The sequence below is a fragment of the Thermobia domestica genome, chromosome 1 (genome assembly GCF_964235325.1).
Source record: "Thermobia domestica chromosome 1, izTheDome1.hap1.1, whole genome shotgun sequence".
In the NCBI taxonomy this organism is placed as follows: domain Eukaryota; kingdom Metazoa; phylum Arthropoda; class Insecta; order Zygentoma; family Lepismatidae; genus Thermobia; species Thermobia domestica.
This window is the reverse complement of record NC_137454.1, coordinates 174,040,377-174,060,930: the sequence shown is the minus strand read 5'-3', so window position 1 is coordinate 174,060,930 and position 20,554 is coordinate 174,040,377. Positions and strand designations below refer to the sequence as shown.

At 36.6% G+C, this 20,554-nt stretch overlaps 2 protein-coding genes across 3 annotated transcripts in view; both read right to left on the bottom strand.

The window, feature by feature from the left end:
- The window catches only part of LOC145691148 (uncharacterized), a 202,866-nt gene that overhangs the window by 69,974 nt on the left and 112,338 nt on the right, over positions 1 to 20,554 (bottom strand). For both annotated transcript variants that reach the window (XM_081766877.1, XM_081766878.1), the window contains exons 5-6: positions 16,669 to 16,908; positions 14,967 to 15,101 (exon numbers count right to left, since the gene is read on the bottom strand). In XM_081766877.1, the coding sequence (XP_081623003.1) occupies positions 14,967 to 15,101; positions 16,669 to 16,908 (375 nt within the window). The remainder of the gene's footprint in view (positions 1 to 14,966; positions 15,102 to 16,668; positions 16,909 to 20,554) is intronic.
- On the bottom strand, positions 3,566 to 8,393 carry LOC145691131 (uncharacterized). Its single transcript, XM_081766876.1, has 2 exons — positions 3,766 to 8,393; positions 3,566 to 3,663 (listed from the first exon to the last, which is right to left on the bottom strand). Exon 1 carries the CDS (start codon positions 7,810 to 7,812, stop codon positions 4,057 to 4,059), a length of 3,756 nt encoding a protein of 1,251 aa, XP_081623002.1. The 5' UTR covers positions 7,813 to 8,393; the 3' UTR covers positions 3,566 to 3,663; positions 3,766 to 4,056.

Below are 20,554 nucleotides of genomic sequence, written 5' to 3'. Positions count from 1 at the left end.
CGTGCCACGGAAAATCAGCACCCCCATACATATATTCCAAGTAATTTTTCCTTTCTTTTTCATTTTTGTCTCCCGAATTTGGCGCCCCTTACTTCGGTGCCCGGGGCCGTCGCCCCGCTCGCCCTCCCCGCAACACGGTACTGCATAAACACACATGACCAAGTAAGCTATAAACCGCAATCAGGTAATAAGTGATGTAAACTACACTCCAGAGCTTCCTCGTAGTTATACGGTTAGCGTAAGTGCTTTACGTGCAGGAGATCAGGGTTTGATTTCTGGTAGAATCTTTCGTGATCTTGATCCCATGAAGTTGTAAATCTAAGTCTCATAGAGCCACAGTGATGAAAAGGGACGTTAAACTACGAATCAACCACCTAGCAAACTAAATTCTTATAAAAACCTTCGTAAATAACACGGCAAAGCCAACATATTTTTCATCTCTAGTCTGCTCATATACGTACTGATGTATAAAGATAATAATAATAATAATAATAATAATAATAATAATAATAATAATAATAATAATAATAATAATAATAATAATAATAATAAAGTCATTCAGAAGGAATAGAGGGAATGAAATTAAACTTCATGAGTACCAAAGGCCATGCAATTTGATTGTAACGATTATAATATCAGATCAATCCGACAACAATTCGATCAATCCGGTTTTTGGTTGTACAAGCGTACTGCGTGATGCATATTAGTAAGTTCTGGCACCTCCTCGGGCACAATACATGCGTTCATGCGGCTTAACAGTGAGTCGTAGAGTCATCATATCGTTGTCTGAGGTAAGTCAATTCATAGCTGCTGTAAATGCTCCTCGAGATCTTGCAGATCGGTAGTGGCGCGAAGTTGGTCCCAAAGATGTTCAATTCGGGGGGAGACTAGGTGACCTTGCTAGCCAGGAAAGAAGCTCTACATGACGTAGACAGTCCATAGATACATGTTCCGTGTGTGGTGGAGCGTTGTGTTGTTGAAAGATTGAACCAGCATGCTCTTGCAGAAGGGGTAACTATCGTCGTACTATCAAAGTTCCGAGAATTACTACAAGAGGTGACGAAAATCATACGCGATTAGTCCCCTACAATGATGGTAGGAGTAACGCCGGTGTACCGTTCGACAACATTGGCTGAATGTGACCTCTTCTCCCGGTGCCGCCACACACGTACATGATAGTCGTCTGTCCTAATGCAGAATCGAGACTCATATCTGAACACGATCAGCTGCCATTCATGAGGATTCCATGTTCACTAAGTATGACACCAATCTCCATGCTGTCCTTTATGTTAATGGCAACCTTCACAGTGAAGGTGCATCTGTAATTCAGCTGATATCAGTCGTCGAGACACGGGTGTGATGACACAGGAAGTTGTAGAGAGTCTACTACTTGTGTCCGGATAGCGGGCGCAGATGTCATAGAGTTATGTAATGTTTCATGCACAATGCGACGATACTCCCGTGTTGTGGTCTATAGTGATCGACCGCAACTTTCACGTATCCACTGGCCCAAACATTGGGTCATAGTGACACTGGAATCCTCCTCATATCTGGCAACTGCACAAAACGCTCAGTCGCCTTCGTTCAACCCCACAACACGATGCTGACTCACTCTCGCACGCTCCACAACTGACTGACACGACAAGGACTGAATTCCTTACGGCTGATATTGCTGCCCTCTGGTGGCCATTAACATGTTCCCGATCTTTGAAACTCTAATCGTTTACACCTTTTATAGCGCTACACATCTACACACACACAAATATATATATATATTTGTGTGTGTGTAGATGTGTAGCGCTATAAAAGGTGTGTGTGAGTAGTAGTGGTCCCCGTTGGCGCGAATGACTCATCCTCACTCTCTTTTATGACCAGGATTTTTGAACTTCGTTCCCTTTTACGGCTAAGATGAATGCTTTGGTACCTCGATTCTGATTGGCTGAGAGAGGTCACGTGACGTTAGGCCCCGCCCACGCGGGAAACTCAAATTTTCCAGGTCACGTGGTATGACGTCATGAGTTACCCGCGGGGAAAATCCCTCACCCGGGATTTTTGAAATTTGTTCCCTTTTACGGGTAAGATGTGTGTTTTGATTGGTTGATAGCTGTCACGTGATCTTAGACCCTACGATATTTGAAATTCGTTCCCTTTTACGGGTAAGATGAGTGTTTATGATTGGCTGATAGAGGTCACGTGATCTTAGGCCCTGGGATTTTTAAAATTCGTTCCCTTTTATGGGTAAGATGAGTCCTTTGGTACCACGATGCTGGTTGGTTGATAGAGGTCACGTGATCTTAAGCCCTGTGACTTTTGAAATTCGTTCCCTTTTTATGAGTAAGATGAGTGCTTTGGTACCTCGATTCTGATTGGCCGACAGAGGTCACATGATCTTAGACCCGCCACACGGTGAACAGAATACGTGGGAAAACCCCATCACTCATTTGTTTCCATGTTACGGGTAAGATGATTGCTTTGGTACCACGATGTTGATTGGTTGATAGAAATCGCATAATCTTACACACCCACCCCAATGCTAGACATTCAGAGTGCTATGACGACGATCCACCCTAGACCTGGATTTTAGAATTTAGTTCCCTTTTTATGGTTATGCGTAAAGTTCCCATGAAGGGTTCAACCTCCTCCTTAAATAACCCTTTTTGGTATCATGATATTGTACTGAAGTTTACCTTAAATATTATCATTCTCTTTGACAGATAAGATGATTACCAGCTTTTTTTTACCTTGATGGAGATCCTGTCCTTGAATTAGTAGCCTATGTCTCTGGAAGTAACAATGGTGAAAGAGAGGTGTCGCTTGTAGATTTCTTATAACACATTGTTGTGAGTTTAAGCGATTTTTTAAACGCTCAGTAAGCGCTTCATTAATGGAAACAGTGTTGCCAGATTTTTTTTTTTTACCTAAACTGCTCCGATTCTTTTCGAAACGGTTCCGCAGAGTACAAAAAATTTTAAACTAAAAAATTTTTCGAACTAAAAAAAAATTTGTAACTAAAAAATTTTAAACAAAAATTTTCAAACAAAAAATTTTCGAACTAAAAAATTTTGAAACAAAAATTTCAAAAAAGTTCGAACTAAAAAATTTAAACTAAAAACTTTCGAACTAAATTTTCAAATCAAAAAATTTTCGAACTAAAAGGAATTTAAAAAATTTTCGAACCCCAAAAAAATTCGAACTAAAAAAATTAAAAATTTTTCGAAAAATATTTTAAACTAAAAACTTTCGAACTAAATTTTCAAATCAAAATTTTTCGAACTAAAAATTTTAAAAAAATTTCGAACCAATTTTTAAAAATAAGTTTCGTACTAAAGATGTAAACCACATTTGAAAGTTTTCAAATCAATTTTTTTCGAACTAAAATTAAAAACCAAATTTTGGACACTAAAAATTCTTTAATTATTTTTCGAACAAAATCATGTAAACCAAATCTTGGATGTATTTTCCACCTTAAATTTTCAAGATTACCATGATTTGAAAACAAGTGTTCAGGGTTTCAAGAAATAATAAAACACATTTTTTTCAACTTGTTGTATTTAACGAAAGGTATGTGGTCTTCCTATACATGTTTATTAACATAATAAATACAGGATCTAGTTTAATGAATATGTTGGACGCGTCATCATCTTCGAATCTTGTAGCCGTATCCTGTAAAGAAAAAGAAGAAACGACGGATTACTTTATGAATTTCTTTTTTTTTCTGAAACAATAAAAATGAGTCAATATTGATAAGAGAGAAATAAAACTTACTCGTAAATGATGGATCTGTTTAGGCTCATCTTCCTCCTCGGGTACGAGATGACAGCATTTTTTTCACCGATGGATGTTTATGAACTCTTCTGGGTACTGCATTTTTTCTTGGTGTTGCTGCTTTATGGTCAAGGTTCCTCCTTCGGTACGAGATGACTGCATTTCTTCCACTGATGGTGGTGTTGATGGTTTATGAACTCTTGTGGGTACTTCATTTTCTTCTTGGTGTTGCTGCTTTGTGGTTAAGGAAGGGAAAGAAGAAAAGGAAAAGGAAAAAAAGAAATGGCGGCCTTATTGGGTGTTTACAGTTTTTTCTTCTTCATCTTCTTTTTCCAGTTCCATCTTCTGTTTTTTAACGTACCCGTACGGAACCGTATCATAAGAATTGAATTCTTTAAATCGACGTTTTGTGTACTGGATACTGTACATTTTTTCTTCTTTGCGTGTGACGATGGTATGGTCTTTGGTCCTGCATATCTTATGGGGGATAGTGATGGTGACTTGTCCACGGCATTGATTTGTAATCATTTCTTTTAGCGTGTTGAAATTTAATTGTTGTCCTGCATTGTAGTTTAATGTAAATCCTCTAATTTTGCATATGTAACTGGTGACGTTGGTATCCGGATTGTATATTTCTAAGCTGTAATTTTTCGGTCCTCCACTGACAAATGTCTTGATGTATGCTCGTGGTCCGTAAGACTCCATCTCATCCGATAAGCATCCCAAGTACGTAGAAGGTTCAATGGTTGGCTCCCCGGGCTTTTCTGTAAATATCACAGAATCCGTGTCGAAATATAAAACACGTTCCTGCAACATTTCCAGGTACTTGTACAGTTCCAGACGTGCCTGACATGTTGTAAATGCACCTAACACGACATTGGTGTTTCGGTTTTGAACAGGCACATGTTCATTGTACTCCCAGAACGCATACAACATCGTATCATTGATGGGTACAATTTGATGGAGTTTAATGTCGGGGGAAGTGAGTTTTTCATAAAATTCTTCCGGCCGATCAATAATTGTGGTATGGCTAAAGTTTGTACGCTGGCAAAGCTTTCCCCATAGAGAGTTCACACAAAGCTTAGATAAACTTCTTCGTGCAGGATTATTTTCAATTTTGGACGGATCCAATGCAATACCTTCACGCTCCAGGACGGTTTGTATGAATTTTGATTTGTCTTCTTCGGTCACACAGGAACTGGGCCAGCCAGACGCTTCCATTTTTGATTTCAAAAACGTATTGATATATTCCGTGAACAAGCCACCTGTTTTCGTGATGGGATCATATTGTTCAATGTCATAGTCCCAAATTTCAAAAATTTCCACCGGTTGATATCCTAATTCTATTGCTTTCTGGATTTCATATGATACCCATGTTCCAGTGAGGCACCGCTCCTGATCGTTGTGCGTACACGTTGCTGTAGGGTCTGGGTTCATTTCTTCGGCACACGCAGCACACAGTGGAAAGAGTAGTTTCTTGTTGCATCGGTAAGGCAGGAGACCATGATAAAGATGACGACTTGGTAATATCGTCATTTTGGTCAGACCATTGACTTTATTTATTGATGGTATATTTTCATCACCCTGTAGATAAATTCGTGGATGCCCTACAGGGTATTTAGCACACTTATTTACATAAGGATAAAGCGAGACAATATCGAAATATTTTATTACTTCCCCTGCTTTTTCGTCGACTTGGTGGTACAATTTCACGCAATTGGTCCTTCCTCCAAAAAAGCTATCTCTTGGATTTAATGGTCTACGGTTCATGTACGGGTGATTCTTCAGATACGTCGCCATTGCAGGATTTTGTTTTAAGAACTGATTAAATTCGCACTCCCACATTTCATGTACAATGTACCCCAATTCACGCAGTCTTGCATTTTTGCGTTGCGTTCGTTCATAACGGAATTCCATGGTGTCTTCTGGATTGCCATAGATGGGCTGATTACGGCCTGTAGTAATACATACTTTACACCCGTGATAAAAGCAGCCGGCATGCTCGTAGACGTGCTCCTCTAACGTCTCAGGATCTTGGTAGTAGCCAGCAACATGGAATCCCGCAATAAACACTTCCTTTTGTCGGGCCGCATGTAAGATTTGTTTTTCTTCGGTTTTTTCAATGTAGGCCAGCCATTGCATTGCAGCGATCGATTGGGTACTTCTCCATCGATAACCATGTGCCGGTAGAATTCCAATGGTGTTGGGTTTAAGGAAATTCCGGCGAAATACTAAATTGGAAGCACTGGCAATCGTGATCGTCTCCAAGAAGGGATTCACTTTGGTTTCTGCTTCAAATGACGTCATAAACGAAACGCATGCTTGTCGCAGTACATTGACATCTTGAATACAATACTTGAGAATTTCTTTCTGAAAATCAAACGTGTCATTACGATGATCGTTGTACCACTGCATGAACTTGTTTCTGTCTTCGACGGCCATTTCATCTGCACCATAATACTTCGTTTCTGGAAGTGGTCCAATATACGATTGATTCTCCTTGGTGTTGAAGAAATGCGGGAAGTAGCCTTTGGTTGCGGGTAAATTGAACGCTTTTGACAATTTACTTAATGCCATAGGTAGGAAGTTCAACGAGTCAATGAACGTCAGATTATTCAAGGTTAAACTCAGTATCTTGGTCCCATTTAATATGACGTCAGGTCTCCATTGACATTGTTCTACCATGGTCTTTAGGATAAAATGTCCATCGTATCCCTTAGCGTTGTGCGCGACACAGAAAATCCTATTTATATTGGGACGACGTTCCCGCAAGTACTGAAGAAAATCATAAACTGGATCCTCTCCTTGGAAAATATGCTGGCGCTGACCACACGTACTGCAAGACTGCTGGATATTATTGTTTTCAACACATACATAACATACTTGTTGTGCAACCAATAAATTTGGAATGTGTACATACGTATTATCGCCAATATTCATGTCCTGCATAGATTCTATATCATAGAATATCAACAAGGCTTTCTTTGCGTGCATGAGTGAAGGAACACCAGGTTTCAAGCATTGGCGATCAGGAAGCATAAAACATTGATGTGATCCCGGAACAATCTTCTTACAAACATTGCAAAAGATCTCATTACAATCATGAAGTCGTTGTCCTGTATGCACAAAAGAATATACTCTGTAGCATTTAGTACATTGCTTCACCATTTTGCATACAGGTTCCCCTTGATGATATACAATATTACGATGATTGTTAAAACATTGTTCGCCGTAAAATTGACGATTGCAGTCGTTGCATAATATCAGCGTTTGGTTCTTGTCGCATAGTGGTCTCTGTAAACATTTGGAGCACGTTACAGGACAATTTTTCACATGTCTGTTACGTTCACTGTATTTTTTATGGCACGCTTCACAGTAGAACTTGGTTGCAAAACAAGCAGTTAAGGATTGGATGATGTCAAAATGGCCAGCCAAACAAATCAAATTTATGGGAGTGCGATTTTCATCATTGGGCCCCTCGTACATGATATCATGGCCTGTGAAACTGGTATACACTGTAATTTTATATTCTTTGAGGTATGCCTGGAATTGTCGTATTTCATTTACACTGGCACCATGATCCAAATTGACTCCTGCATTTGCACATAACGCATTCACTTCATCGTCCACAACATATTTCGATTGACGTTGATATTGCCAATATCGTTGCATATCTACATTCTTGTATGCCTTCAGGCCAATAGCAATAACAAGGGCGTACGCCAGGCACCTTGAATCTTGATTTTTTACACGTACAATCCCTCGCTTGCTACGTAACAATTCTTCGTTTTGAAGTACTCCTTGCCGCAAACCGCCATAGCCACGTGGAATATCCACACGATGAAAATGAACGGTGAATGGCTCGTGCAGGAGAAATGCATTGTTACTTTGTAACACTCTTTCGAATGAGGCCCACATCGTTTCCAGTGTCAAGTTTCGTGCTTGGCGAAAACTCACCCAAAATGGCTTATTGGTATTTCGTGGCGATATTACCGATAAACCAACCATCGCCTCATCGTCGACATTGGCTAACAAATGGTCTAGCATTGCTTGGAAACTATTATGTACATACTGTATGATATCGGTTCCTACGGGTGGTGCGTTGAATTAAATTTCGAGCATTCTGCCCTCAATGTTAAATCGTCTATAATGACGAGTGATTTCATTGCGCACAGTAAAACCCGATTCGGCCATGTTAATAAAAGGAGAAAACAAACAAACAGGTACAATTGCGATAAATGTGATATGGAAAAAAGGAATTGAGCAGCGTGAATTTACTACAAAAGAAAAGAAGAAAGAAAAATCTTAATCACCTGATAAACAGGAAATCATAACATTCATGATAAATTCTTAACTAAGCAATTCATGTAAAGGTCCTGAGTTTGATTCCTGGCGGGGCGTTCAGAATCTCATTATGAAAGCACACGTACTAGAAATCAAAGTTTTTTTTTTAAATAATTATGTTACTGAAATGAGTGTTTTATTGCTGTCAAACTCGAGAGCATTACATCAGCATGTAACTGACCTATCATTCTATAGTGATAAAAAGAATGCATGAAATGAATGAATGTTTCATCAGTACTGAGATGTTAGAAAGTACGCGTCAGCATTTTTTTTTCCCCACTCACAACGACCTTTAAATGATGCGTTTGCAAGTTGAAGAGATTCATCAAACATTAACGATACACATACGTAATTGTCGAAACAAAATCTGTATAGCGTATTTTTTTTATTATTATTGTGACTAAGCGGTTAGCGTACATGGTTCGGACGTGGAAGGCCCTGGTTCAAGCCTCGGTGGGTTTGCTTTCCACGTCGGGGCATGTCAAGCCTTTTCTGTAATTTAATATTCTCACACGTTATCATACATTCTTTTCAAAACTAAGCTAAATGGTTGACGTACACCTCATAATACATAAACGTACATAAATCGTCTATAATGACGAGTGATTTCATTGCGAACAGTAAAACCCGATTCGGCCATGGTTAAAAAATGAAAACAAACAAACAGGTACAATTGCGATAAATGTGATATGGAAAAAAGGAATTGAGCAGCGTGAATTTACTACAAAAGAAAAGAAGAAAGAAAAATCTTAATCACCTGATAAACAGGAAATCATAACATTCATGATAAATAATTAACTAAGCAATTCATGTAAAGGTCCTGAGTTTGATTCCTGGCGGGGCGTTCAGAATCTCATTATGAAAGCACGCGTACTAGAAATCAAAGTTTTTTTAAATAATTATGTTACTGAAATGTGTGTTTTATTGCTGTCAAACTCGAGACCATTACATCAGCATGTAACTGACCTGCCATTCTATAGTGATAAAAAGAAGAATGCATGAATGAATGTTTCAACAGTACTGAGATGTGATAAAGCACGCGTAAGCATTTTTTCTACTCACAACGACCTTTAAATGATGCGTTTGCAAGTTAAAGAGATTCACCAACCATTAACGTTACACATACGTAATTGTCAAAACAAAATCTGTATAGCGTAAATCTTTTAACCAAATATTCATGCACTCTTTTTTTATTTAAGTGGTTAGCGTACATGCTTTTAACGTGAAAGGCCCTGGTTCAATCCTTGGTGTGGTTTGCTTTCCCACATCGGATCGCTGTCAAGCCTTTTCTGAAATTTAATATTCTCACGCGTTATCATACATTCTTTTCAAAACTAAGCTAAATGGTTGACGTACACGCCTCTGGCCCAGGTTCAATCTCGGCTGATTGCTCGAATATCACGTTAAGCTGAAGGGGACGCTAAAATAAAACAATAGTTTCAAAGGGTATCGAACCATATTATTCTCAGGCATAGTTTCTGAAATTTTGTAATGCATTCTTTTCAAAACTAAGCACACACATTTTTAGCCATGGTTCAATTCCCGACGGGTGCTCAGATTCAACATTAAGCTGAAGGGACGCTAAACATATCATTTATCGTGCTTACTTTTAATGTGTGGGGTTCCTGATTCGTACTCCCACTTTCCCATTCCACTAATTCCTTCATAGTCTAAATATTTCGTACTAAAAGTAAAACAGTGTATTCGTGATCCGCCCACAAATATGAAATAAAAATGATTTTCGAATCTTGTGTGAAAAATAAAATCTCACTGAACTTACCTCAAATTCAATGAACAAAAAGTCGGTGCAGTAAAGCTTCTTAAATGAAGACACTTTTAAAAAACAAACCTTCTCACTCGATAGTTGAGAGCGGTGTAGGATTTGAAAAATGAAATTTAGATTTTTATTTAGGTCGCTGCGAAAACGATGTCACCGTCAGCCAATCAGAAACGAGGAAATTTATAAAATGACATCACAACGAACCAATCAAAACGCTCGCTGCTCTTGTCATGAATCACGAACCAAAACGATGTGTAACAATCGATCGTGACGTCATTCACGTTTCTCAATAGTATCGCAATTCCGAACCCAAAATGCTTTCTGTCAGGATCATGTCACTACTTGTCGTAACTGTGACGACATTTCATTTTCCTCATATTCCATACGAGAATGTCAATGTTTGCTTTTTTTTTCATGAATCATGCTGACACGTTCGTAGTAAAACAAAAGTAATACGATACAACATTCGCTGACGCTTGCATTTCAATCATATGTGCTTCTATGTCGTCACACAAAGAAGTCTATCAGCATTTTATTTTAATCCACGAACGAAAGCGTTACACTGTCAGATTTATTTTCTTAAAGTATGAGTGTATCCTTTTCAAGAACCATGGTTCGAAACCCACCAAGCACTATTAAAACCGAATTCATTCATAGCTAAGCGGTTAGGATACACGTCTTTGGTTTGAAAGACCTGAGTTCGATTCCTGGAGAAACATTTCTTAGGATTTTTCTAAAACTTGGTTTAAATTTCTAGTTCGAAAATTTTAAAAGTTTAGTTCGATAAAAAGTTTGATTTGAAAATTTTTAGATGTGATTTACATCTTTAGTTCGAAACTTTTGTTTTAAAAAATGTTTTAGTTCGACAAAATTTTGTTTCAATTTTTTTTTTAGTTCGAATTTTTTTTTGGGTTCGAAAATTTTTTGTTTGAAACTTTTTTGTTTCAAAATTTTTAGTAACAAACTTTTTTGGTTCGAAAATTTTTAGTTTTGAAATTTTTTTAGTTCGAAAAATTTTTAGTTTGAAAATTCTTGCACTAGAAAGGACACCCTAATTTCAAAAATCCTAGGACCTAAAATCACGTGATCTCTATCATCCAATCAGAATCAAGGTACCAAAGCACTTATCTTACCCGTAAAAGGAAATGAATTAGTGATGGATTTCCCCGCAAGGGTAAAACATGACGTCATACCATGTGACCTGTTCACCGTGTAGCGGGTCTAAGATCATGTAACCTCTATCAGCCAATCAGTATCATAGTACCAAAGTACTCATCAAAGAGGATACCCAAATTTCAAAATCCCAGGGTCTAAGATCATGTGACCGCTATCAACCAATCAAATTCAAGGTACCAAACCACTCATCTTACACATAAAAGGGAACGAATTTTAAAAAATCCCTGAGCCTAAGATCACGTGACCTCTATCAGCCAATCAGCATCGTGGTACCAAAGGATTCATCTTACCCGTAAAAGGGAACGAATTTCAAATATCGCAGGGTCTAAAATCACGTGACAGCTATCAACCAATCAGAAACACACATCTTACCCGTAAAAGGGAACAAATTTCAAAAACCCCTGGTGAGGGATTTCCCTGCAGGGTGACTCATGACGTCATACCACGTGACCTGAAAATTTGAATTTCCCGCGTGGGCGGGGCCTAACGTCACGTGACCTCTCTCAGCCAATCAGAATCGAGAAATTTTTGCTGACTCGGCGCAATATAACGGGGTCCCTACTACTGTGTGTGTGTGTATACAGTGAAACCTGTCAACTTGGCCACGCAAAATACCGTTTTGTTATTTTTCTTAACTCTTTCGTATTCCCATATGAGAGGCAGATGTTCTGTATTTGTGACTGGAGAAAAGAAGCAAGGATTCGCGCGATTAACTCTTGGAGGTCAATGGCCAGAAGACTACCCTGATAAAGGGGTGGTGAAGGAAGATGTGAATAAGAAAAAGCACGTACAGCTGTCAGGAAATGGTTGTACGTATTTGTTTACCCTGTCTGTTTCGGTAAAACCATTAGCTATATCAGCTCCTCTCATCAGTGGGGAGCTTTAGTAATGCCGGAAAATTCTCAAGGTTAAAACCAACCATCTCAATTGTCAACTATCGGCACCTGTCGGCTTGTCAAAAGATAGCGGAGTATTTGAGATATAAATTCCCTCAAGATTTTCTCAAAACATCTTTTGCTCCGAGGGAAACACTTCTAGCTCATTAACAAGAGGTAGTTAACTACAATATTAGAATGTGCATATCTGCCAAAAAGAATAAAACAAATACGTCTAGAATGAACCACCATTCAGTAACAACTGAAAAGAAGTCATATAAATTCCATATGAATTTCTCAATTTATAACTTAACTTTTCTTGTTTTCAATCTGAATAACTCAGTGTGCTATAATATCAACTTCAATAAACTGCGTACATACGCTTCTATTTCATGGTTGTTTGTGTTATTGTGTTTTCAATCCGAATAATCCAATGTACCAGACTAGTTTTCAGGAAGAGAAAAGTATGCACATATATTAAACATACTATAGTAATGTTTTCTAGTACTGTATATTTTTATGATTACTCTATATGCATTATTTATAAGTAGCTGTTGTTCCACTGCTTATTAAAATTTTACAATCAAGTAGTACTAGAAATCCTATTCTAAAAATACACCAATCACACTATTTTTCTGTAAGTTGGCCACTTTTCGATGGAACCGATGATGGCCAACATAGACAGGTTTTAGGTTTCACTGTATATATAATATATGTGTGTGTGAAACATATTACATATTACGCTTCATATCTTCATATTATATTACTGGTATTCATGGGAAGTGACGCTATGTTTGATATTCTTTTCTTATCTAAGGTTAAGACTTCGTAGACTTCGAAACCAGAAACAATTTAATCATCAATAATTTTCAACTATTGGCTGTCACTGATTCACAAATTTTCTCTTACTGCGTTTTTTTTTTTTTTTTTTTTTTTTTTTTAATAATAAATACAATACAATTTGTAATCCTGTACTTAATTGATGTCAAAATTACGATTTATTACCATACATCTCTCATATCATGTACTGACAGTTATTTCTTCATAAGATTTCCGAAATACGAACAATGTCTAAAGTAACAGCAAACATTTCTTATTTTTTTAAGCCTATAACGCTCCGTCAATATCAAAAACGAAACAAATATTTGACCAAAAATCTGCTATGTCCTTATATTTTCATCTAATTTTGCGCATTTCCTTGTTTCAAACTCTACACCAAATACACCAGCTCAAAACTAAAATAAACTGATATTCTCATTCACATGAAACAGGACACTTACATCAAAGACAACTACAGAAAAAGATTCACCTGTATAAAACTGTTAAATTCAAAACAGAGTATATGTACAAAATAGCATATACTAGTATAAATATTACCCGCTTCGCTGGGTTGAAATAAATAATTTAAATACACATTGATGTTGCTCATTTTCGATCCTTTTAATGTATGTCACCCCTCCTCATCCCCCAAGTGTTGGGGCTGAAGATGAATTTAAACAGCATCAGAAGTGTTACTGTTCATCTCGGCGACCGCAAAAACTATAGATTCAACAGTAATATCGGTAATTTTTGACCATCTATATATATTTACATATTTCCCCCCTTTATGTTGCGAGCCATGGCATCGGAAGTGTTACCGTTCATTTCAGCGACCCCAAAAAATGTGGATTCAGCACTAATATAGGTTATTTTCGATAATTTTTAAATATCTCCTCCTCCCCCTCCTCCAAGTTGCGGGTTTGAATTTGGATTTAAACGGGATTGAAAGTATCACTGTTTATCTAAGGGGCCCAGAAAACTATAAATTCGACACTGATAGTGGCTATTTTCGATCATTTTTATATATCTCTTTCTCCCCCTCCCGCAAGTGGCTGGGCTGATTTTGAATTTAAATTGGATCGAAAATGCCACTGTTCATCTGAATGATCCCGAAAACTATCAACTAGACACTAATATTGGTCATTTTCGATCATTATTATATATAGCTCCCCTCCCCCTCTTCCGTGCTGCAGCACACAGCATCAGAATTGTCACTGTTAATCTCAGCTAATCCTAAAACTATGGATTCGATACTAATATTAGTCATTTTCGATCATTTTTAAATGTTTATTCTCCTCCCCTATGTTGTACCCTTCACCTTCCCCACGATCAGGGCTGAACTTATATTGAAACAGCATTAGAAGTGTCACTGATTCTCTCATCGACCCCGGAAACTTTGGATTCAACACTAATATCTGTCATTTTTGCTCCCCTCCCCTACGTTGCATCGACAAAGTGAATAGCCTAAAGTAATCCCTGCCCCGAAACTCATGCATGTTGAAAATTTTGTCGAGATCGGTCAGGTGGTTCAAGAGTGATGAAGTCATAAACGCAGTCATTTTTTTTTTTACATATCTCCCCCTCCCCTACGTTGGCTCGTCAAAGTGAAACGATAAAAAAAAAAAAGGCCCGACCTTCATATATGTTGAAAATTTGATCGACATTGGTTGGGTGGTTCAAAAGTTATTAGGGTTTATTAGTTTTTATTTATACGTCCCCGTCTCCTCCTCTCCCCTAGGATCTACCGTTAAAGTTAAATTACTAAAATGTTTCCAGATCCGAACCTCATGTATCTTGAAAATTTGATTGAGATCGGTCGGATAGTTCAAGAGTTATTAAGTTACAAAAATAGTCACTTTTAATCTTACATAAATTGATTTTTATATATATCTCCCCCTCCTCCTCCTCCCCTACGTTGCTCCGCCAAATTTAAATCATAAAAACGATTCCAAGCCTGAACCTCATCTATGTTGAAAATTTCATCAAGATCGGTCGATTGGTTCAGGAGTTATTAAGTTTTATTTATTTTTATACCCCCCCCCCCCCCCCCGCCCTCAGTTCTACCGTCAAAGCCTAAAACCAGCCCAGCCTAGATCTTCATCCATGTTTCAAATTTGATCGAGATCGGTCGGTCGGTTCAGGAGATTTAGAGTCACAAATATAGTGATTTTCAATTTTATATATATAGATAATTAAAGCATACGTACCTTTCCTGCATTGTTTATGCTTTTTTCATCTTTATCACTACTGCTCCAGAGTAAATTGAATCCTGAGCAATCTTCCGGCCACCACCGATATGGAAACCTTAGATAAATTTTGTCTACTGTGCCAATTGCTAAGCCCTAAAATGTCAGAAGGAATTATTACAACCCGCAAAGTATAATAGCATATGTTCTGAAAATATACAAACAAAAGCAACGAAGTACTTTTTTGTAGTTTTATTATAACTGGCATAGAAATCGAGAAATTTCGTTTTCTGTATCCGGGCAAGTGACACAGCTACGCCATCTAACATGTATTTTCGTCTTCAATTCAGCGTTGCCACCTCTAATGTGATAGTAGTAATTTTAACTGTCCTAGCAGTGAAGAGATAAGGTTATTGATGAAACTATTGTATTTTTACTTGCTCGATCTAGGAAAGCGTTATCGCTTGGTACCATTCCTTAATGATAAGAACAAGACTTAGAATTGGTTTTAAAATAATAGCCATGAGAAAATGATAATAGATTGGCGATAACCTTTAATATCTAAGAACATTACTGCATAAAGAGTCAGAAAGAATTTCTATAAATTATTCACAAAACCACATTGTTTTACATTGTCATATTGCTGCATCTACTGCATAAACATCTACTGTATAAACATAATTTTAAAATTCTCTTTCATTCAAGAGTTATCGTCTGGATTAGCGGTCGGACCTAAGTCACGGTTATCCGTGAAGATGTTAACAGATTTACTCCATTAACAAACTCGGATAAGGTAAGTGCTCTATCTATTAAAAAAAAAAAAAGTTTTCATTCAAGAGTTATCGTACCATGCTCCATTTGTATTATTTTTATTTTTATTGTAAATGTGCCTGAAGAACGAGGCAGTGCATTTAATTCCGTAAATGAAATGGAACATATGTTATATTTCATATAACTGGTGTTTAATAAAGTTGATGTAGTAGTTCTATACAGGAAAAAAAACTTTTAAATTTAACATGAACAGTAACCTTTATTACTGTTTGAAAGTGAATAGTAACTGAATATTGTATGACGGATGTAAACTTATATCGATAAATATTAAAATAGAGAAGAGGATATTTTTGTATCTGTGATTTCTAAATATTGAAGAAGAGAGAGAACGTCTGAATGTGAGTACACACCTTTGATGTCGACATACCAACTGTTGCTTTCAATAGAGACAATTTGATATTGATATTCAGTACTGCTTGACTTCAATTATATCACGGAAACCAAAAAACCAGCGAGGTTAGTTTACTAACAACTCCCTTTAAAATGCTCTCTTAGAAAAGTGAAGAAAGAATTGAAAATTCCTTTTCGTGTTTCGCATGATAGCAAGATTTTTTCCCTGAAATTCGACGGATACACTAATATAACTCTCTAATTTACCATACTCAATCTGATTACATATCTGTGAAACTATGTACATAAAGTATCAACTATAATTACTTTTTTTTTTTTTTTTTTAAAGTTTAGCGCCTCACGGCAATTTTTATCAGGTTAAATGAGACGATGATTACTGAAAGTGAATGATTGTGAAATTTAATTTTTTGCATTCTCCTACCAAAGGCACACGAGTAGCCATTAGACCAGCGAGGAGGCCTATATAATTATTACAGTCAGTGTAATTAAGATAGTATAGTTTTTAATTATAGATAGATAGTTTTCAATTATAGATACTTGCCTCTATTGCCTTTCGTTTGAATTCTGGAAGCTCAGGTACAAAAAGAGTTTTTGACCTTTTTTTCAAAACTCCTAAAGAACACGTTACAAGCACGTGATCTGATGCATATGATGTGTTGTCTGTGCATTCGACTACAACACTACAACTGCTCGCCTTATCCCATACTATTCTGCTCACTTCCTTGTTAAATTGTATCTTGCTCTCTACGGGAATCTGTTTCGAAGGGTCAGGATGCTTTTTCTGAAAAATAAAAGAAAAAAATCTTAATTTTGTAATACACGCCTTAACAATAAATAAATACTTCCTCATCAATTTATTTGTAAATTCGAAATTCAGTGGATCATCTTGACAGGTACCTGAGACATAATATTCAAAAACAAAATTTTTTACTAATATCACATTACTTCTAGCAAAAACAATAGTAAAATTATTAATTTTCTTCTTCATTTTTTTCCTAACTTATCAGCTTAAGATAGTTGAAAGTTACTCAAGAAGAGGATAATTAATATTTTTTTTTCGAAAATAATCAAAATTAATGAAATTCGAAACTTCACAAAAAAAAAAAAAAAAAACTTCCTTTTGAAAATAGACATTACTTCTATTTCTTTTTTAAAGTACTACACTCAATACCATTAATACGCAAATACTGAATAATAGGTCAGAACCAGGGGGTAAAAGTGGATCTGAAAAGGTAGAGGGACCCATGATGTCACGCCATTTCCCGTGCCTATCTTTGCCCATTGTAATTTTTTAGGAAGTGGGGGGAAACCATAGATATGTTTTTGAAGTGTGATAACGGCGTTCTCCCGCGTTCCCTATCACTTTTACTCCTGGTCAGAATTAAAACAGTTTGACAAAATGGTGGACATTTTTCGTATTGAAGCAATAGTAAATAAAGTTTGCTATAGAAATTTGTTAGGAATGCCTACTTTGTTATATTTTTGAGTAAAGAAGTCACAAGTATTAAAATCACACGATCCAAATTGAAGAATACTGCAAACAATGAACTATTATTGTAACTAATAAAGGTTATAATTTCTTACCTTGTTGCGTAAACTTTATTTATCCTTCGCAATAATTTCAGCTGACAAATTTGCAGCCATCGACAGGACAGAACAGACAAGAGCAATTATTCAGATGCTGATTGAATTTGAGATCCTTCTCTGTTTCTTATTTGCTTCAACAACATAGTATGACCTAAACAACTTTAATCTTATTGTTATGCAATTGAAAACAACTTATTTCAAAAGATACAATAAAACGTAAAAAATGTGTGTTGCACAATATAACCATCAGCATATCATGGTCATCTTTTTGAAGCTATCAAAGTCCCATACTATGATTCCACAAAATATAGCGTTATTCCGTGGTAATTTCACTGCAAATTATGTCTACGAATTTTATTTTTATTGTTGTTCGAGAAAAAAATTGTTTATTGTAAAATTCCATTGTTTATCTAAATTACCTTTACTTAAGTTTAATTTACGTACATTTTTATCATGGAACATGTCTTATAAAATATCTTGACTTATTTAATGAAATGTTTTGACTCACACAAACGTTCAGATAGTCCTAATATCGCTATATCATTATTTATGGCTTTCGTGATGTGTTCTTTTATCACAATATCTACATTTCTCTTTGTTATGCTAGTATATGAAGACTCACAATTACATCTGACTTCGGATACTCCTGAATTTACATTACCATTCGCGTTGTAATGTTTGTAATATTCATGGAACCTCTAGATTTTTACGAAATTTAAATGAGACTTCAGATTCACATGTAAGTGCAACTTTTTGAAGCTCAAAACATAAATTAAACCACAACGGGAACAAAATTCATTTTTCGTTATTTTTAGTACAAAAATTATTGTGGTCCTTTTTATGTATAGTTAATACCTTTTTTTCTTTTGTCTAACATTATCCTACTATAACCATTTTCTTCAGATCTAGTTCATATATTTGTACTGTAATTTTGCATCCTTATTATGTAAGAACTTAGAAAAAGTTTATACAAACACTTGATTTGACCATGTAGGAATGTGCATATTCTTTATTCACATAGAAGTTGAACGCGTTTGGTTTTATATATGTTAATAATGAATTTATTATTGTGTATTGTGTCTATTGATTGTCATATTGCCATATATTATATATTATATATTATATATATATGTATCAATTAACTCAGAGGTAAACTTAATTTTAGATTTGATGTTACTTAATTAAGTAAGAAGTGTCTGCGTATCTTCTCCCTCTTTGTAAGTGAAAAGTGTGTTGTCTAAAAACTTAGTATTCCACAAACTTAAACTGCTCTTTCCACAAAATCAAATAATTTATTAGTATGTTTGCTAACACTGGAGAGGAGGGAGGGCTGCTCATAGCTCGTTTCTCAACTGTTTGTAGATTTTATTCTCGAAATATAAGAAATTTCGAGATGTGATTCCAATATTTCATAATGTTATATACCTAGGTACTTGTACGACATTAAATTTATTAACTCTTGCAGAGTTCACTGAATTGCTTGGTCTAAAAATGTAGAGTTCAACATATCTATTAACACGGCATTAATAAAAGCATATATTTATTTCATTTCGTTTTAATCACCAATACAAATATTTTGATACATTTTTAAGTTATCTAAGAATACATAGATTATCTGTAGCTATCATATTTGTTCCAAAATAAACATCGGACAAATAAACAATATCATTCGGGTCTTTAACGATTTTGAGTAACAAAGTAAAATCTGTAGATAATGTTGCTACCACTCCCAAATTTACCGGTATTAGCCATGACTTCCAACAATGTATATTTATCCAAACTGGATTCAAAACATTCTTCATGAACATAGTCAAAGTGGTTGTCAGCCTCCTCGGATATGTCTCCTTCCGTCTTATTGCGTGTTATAGAAGAAAAATCTCGTCCAGTTCTTTACCAGGAGGTAATGTGCCCAAGATCGATGACACATTCCCGCGCTGGATGGCGATGCTGATACGTTGGAAAAGGAATGCAGTAGCTCGGGGGTCACCAGTTTTGATTGCTATTCGATGACCAACTTCATTTATGAAATTATATCCTTCGTGACCCCAAGACCCACTGGTTTCTATTGCTACTGTTACAAACCAATATTTGTCCAATAGGTTTGAGTATTTTAGTCTTTTTTCTGATTCTCTGTGAGCGGCGACGAGACCTGCCTGAATTGAAGAATGGGGTAAGTTGGAAGGAGCAAACGTATCGGAACACGTGAAATCCCAGACTAGTGCTTTTCCATTTTTCCACGGTACCAAGGTCATGCCATCAGGCCTTTTACCATCAGAGCGGCAACAACCATTTGGTTCTTTTATTGAAGGAACTCCCGCTGAAACGAGGGCTCTACAAATAATGTCGTTTACAATATGATGTCGAGATTGTCTTCCCGCACTTTTTTTTACATGAAAGGCCATGTAATCCTTTATTATCAACATATGCGTTGCAAGCAGGACAAAAGTGAGGCTCACAAATATTAGCACCTAAGCGCAGAGCTGTAGCAATACGAAAGCTCTCATTAGAAAGGTGTAGGCCTAGTGTGTGAGAAGGTAGGGCTTGAAGCCATGCTTCGTTTTTGGAGGAAGAGACAGCTAACAGCCTGGCTTTGTCATCTGGGTTATTAGTTGATGATAGGAGTGAAGATAAACGAAGCTTGACTATAGGTTCATCCCAAACATGTCTTTTGTCGATAGGTGGGGGATCCATTCCAACCAGACTAGTCCATTTATCGGTGCATTCTTGTACATCTCGAATCGAGTCTAAGTCAACCTCCTGTTGAAGAGTTCCAATTAGTTCTCGTGAGCCATAGAATGATGCGAGGAAAGAAGGTATGGCGATATCCATGGCTCGACGAA

What these genes read in the sequence shown, in the direction of transcription:
- LOC145691131 (XM_081766876.1), bottom strand. Translation starts at nt 7,812, where the DNA reads ATGCTAGACCATTTGTTAGCCAATGTCGACGATGAGGCGATGGTTGGT.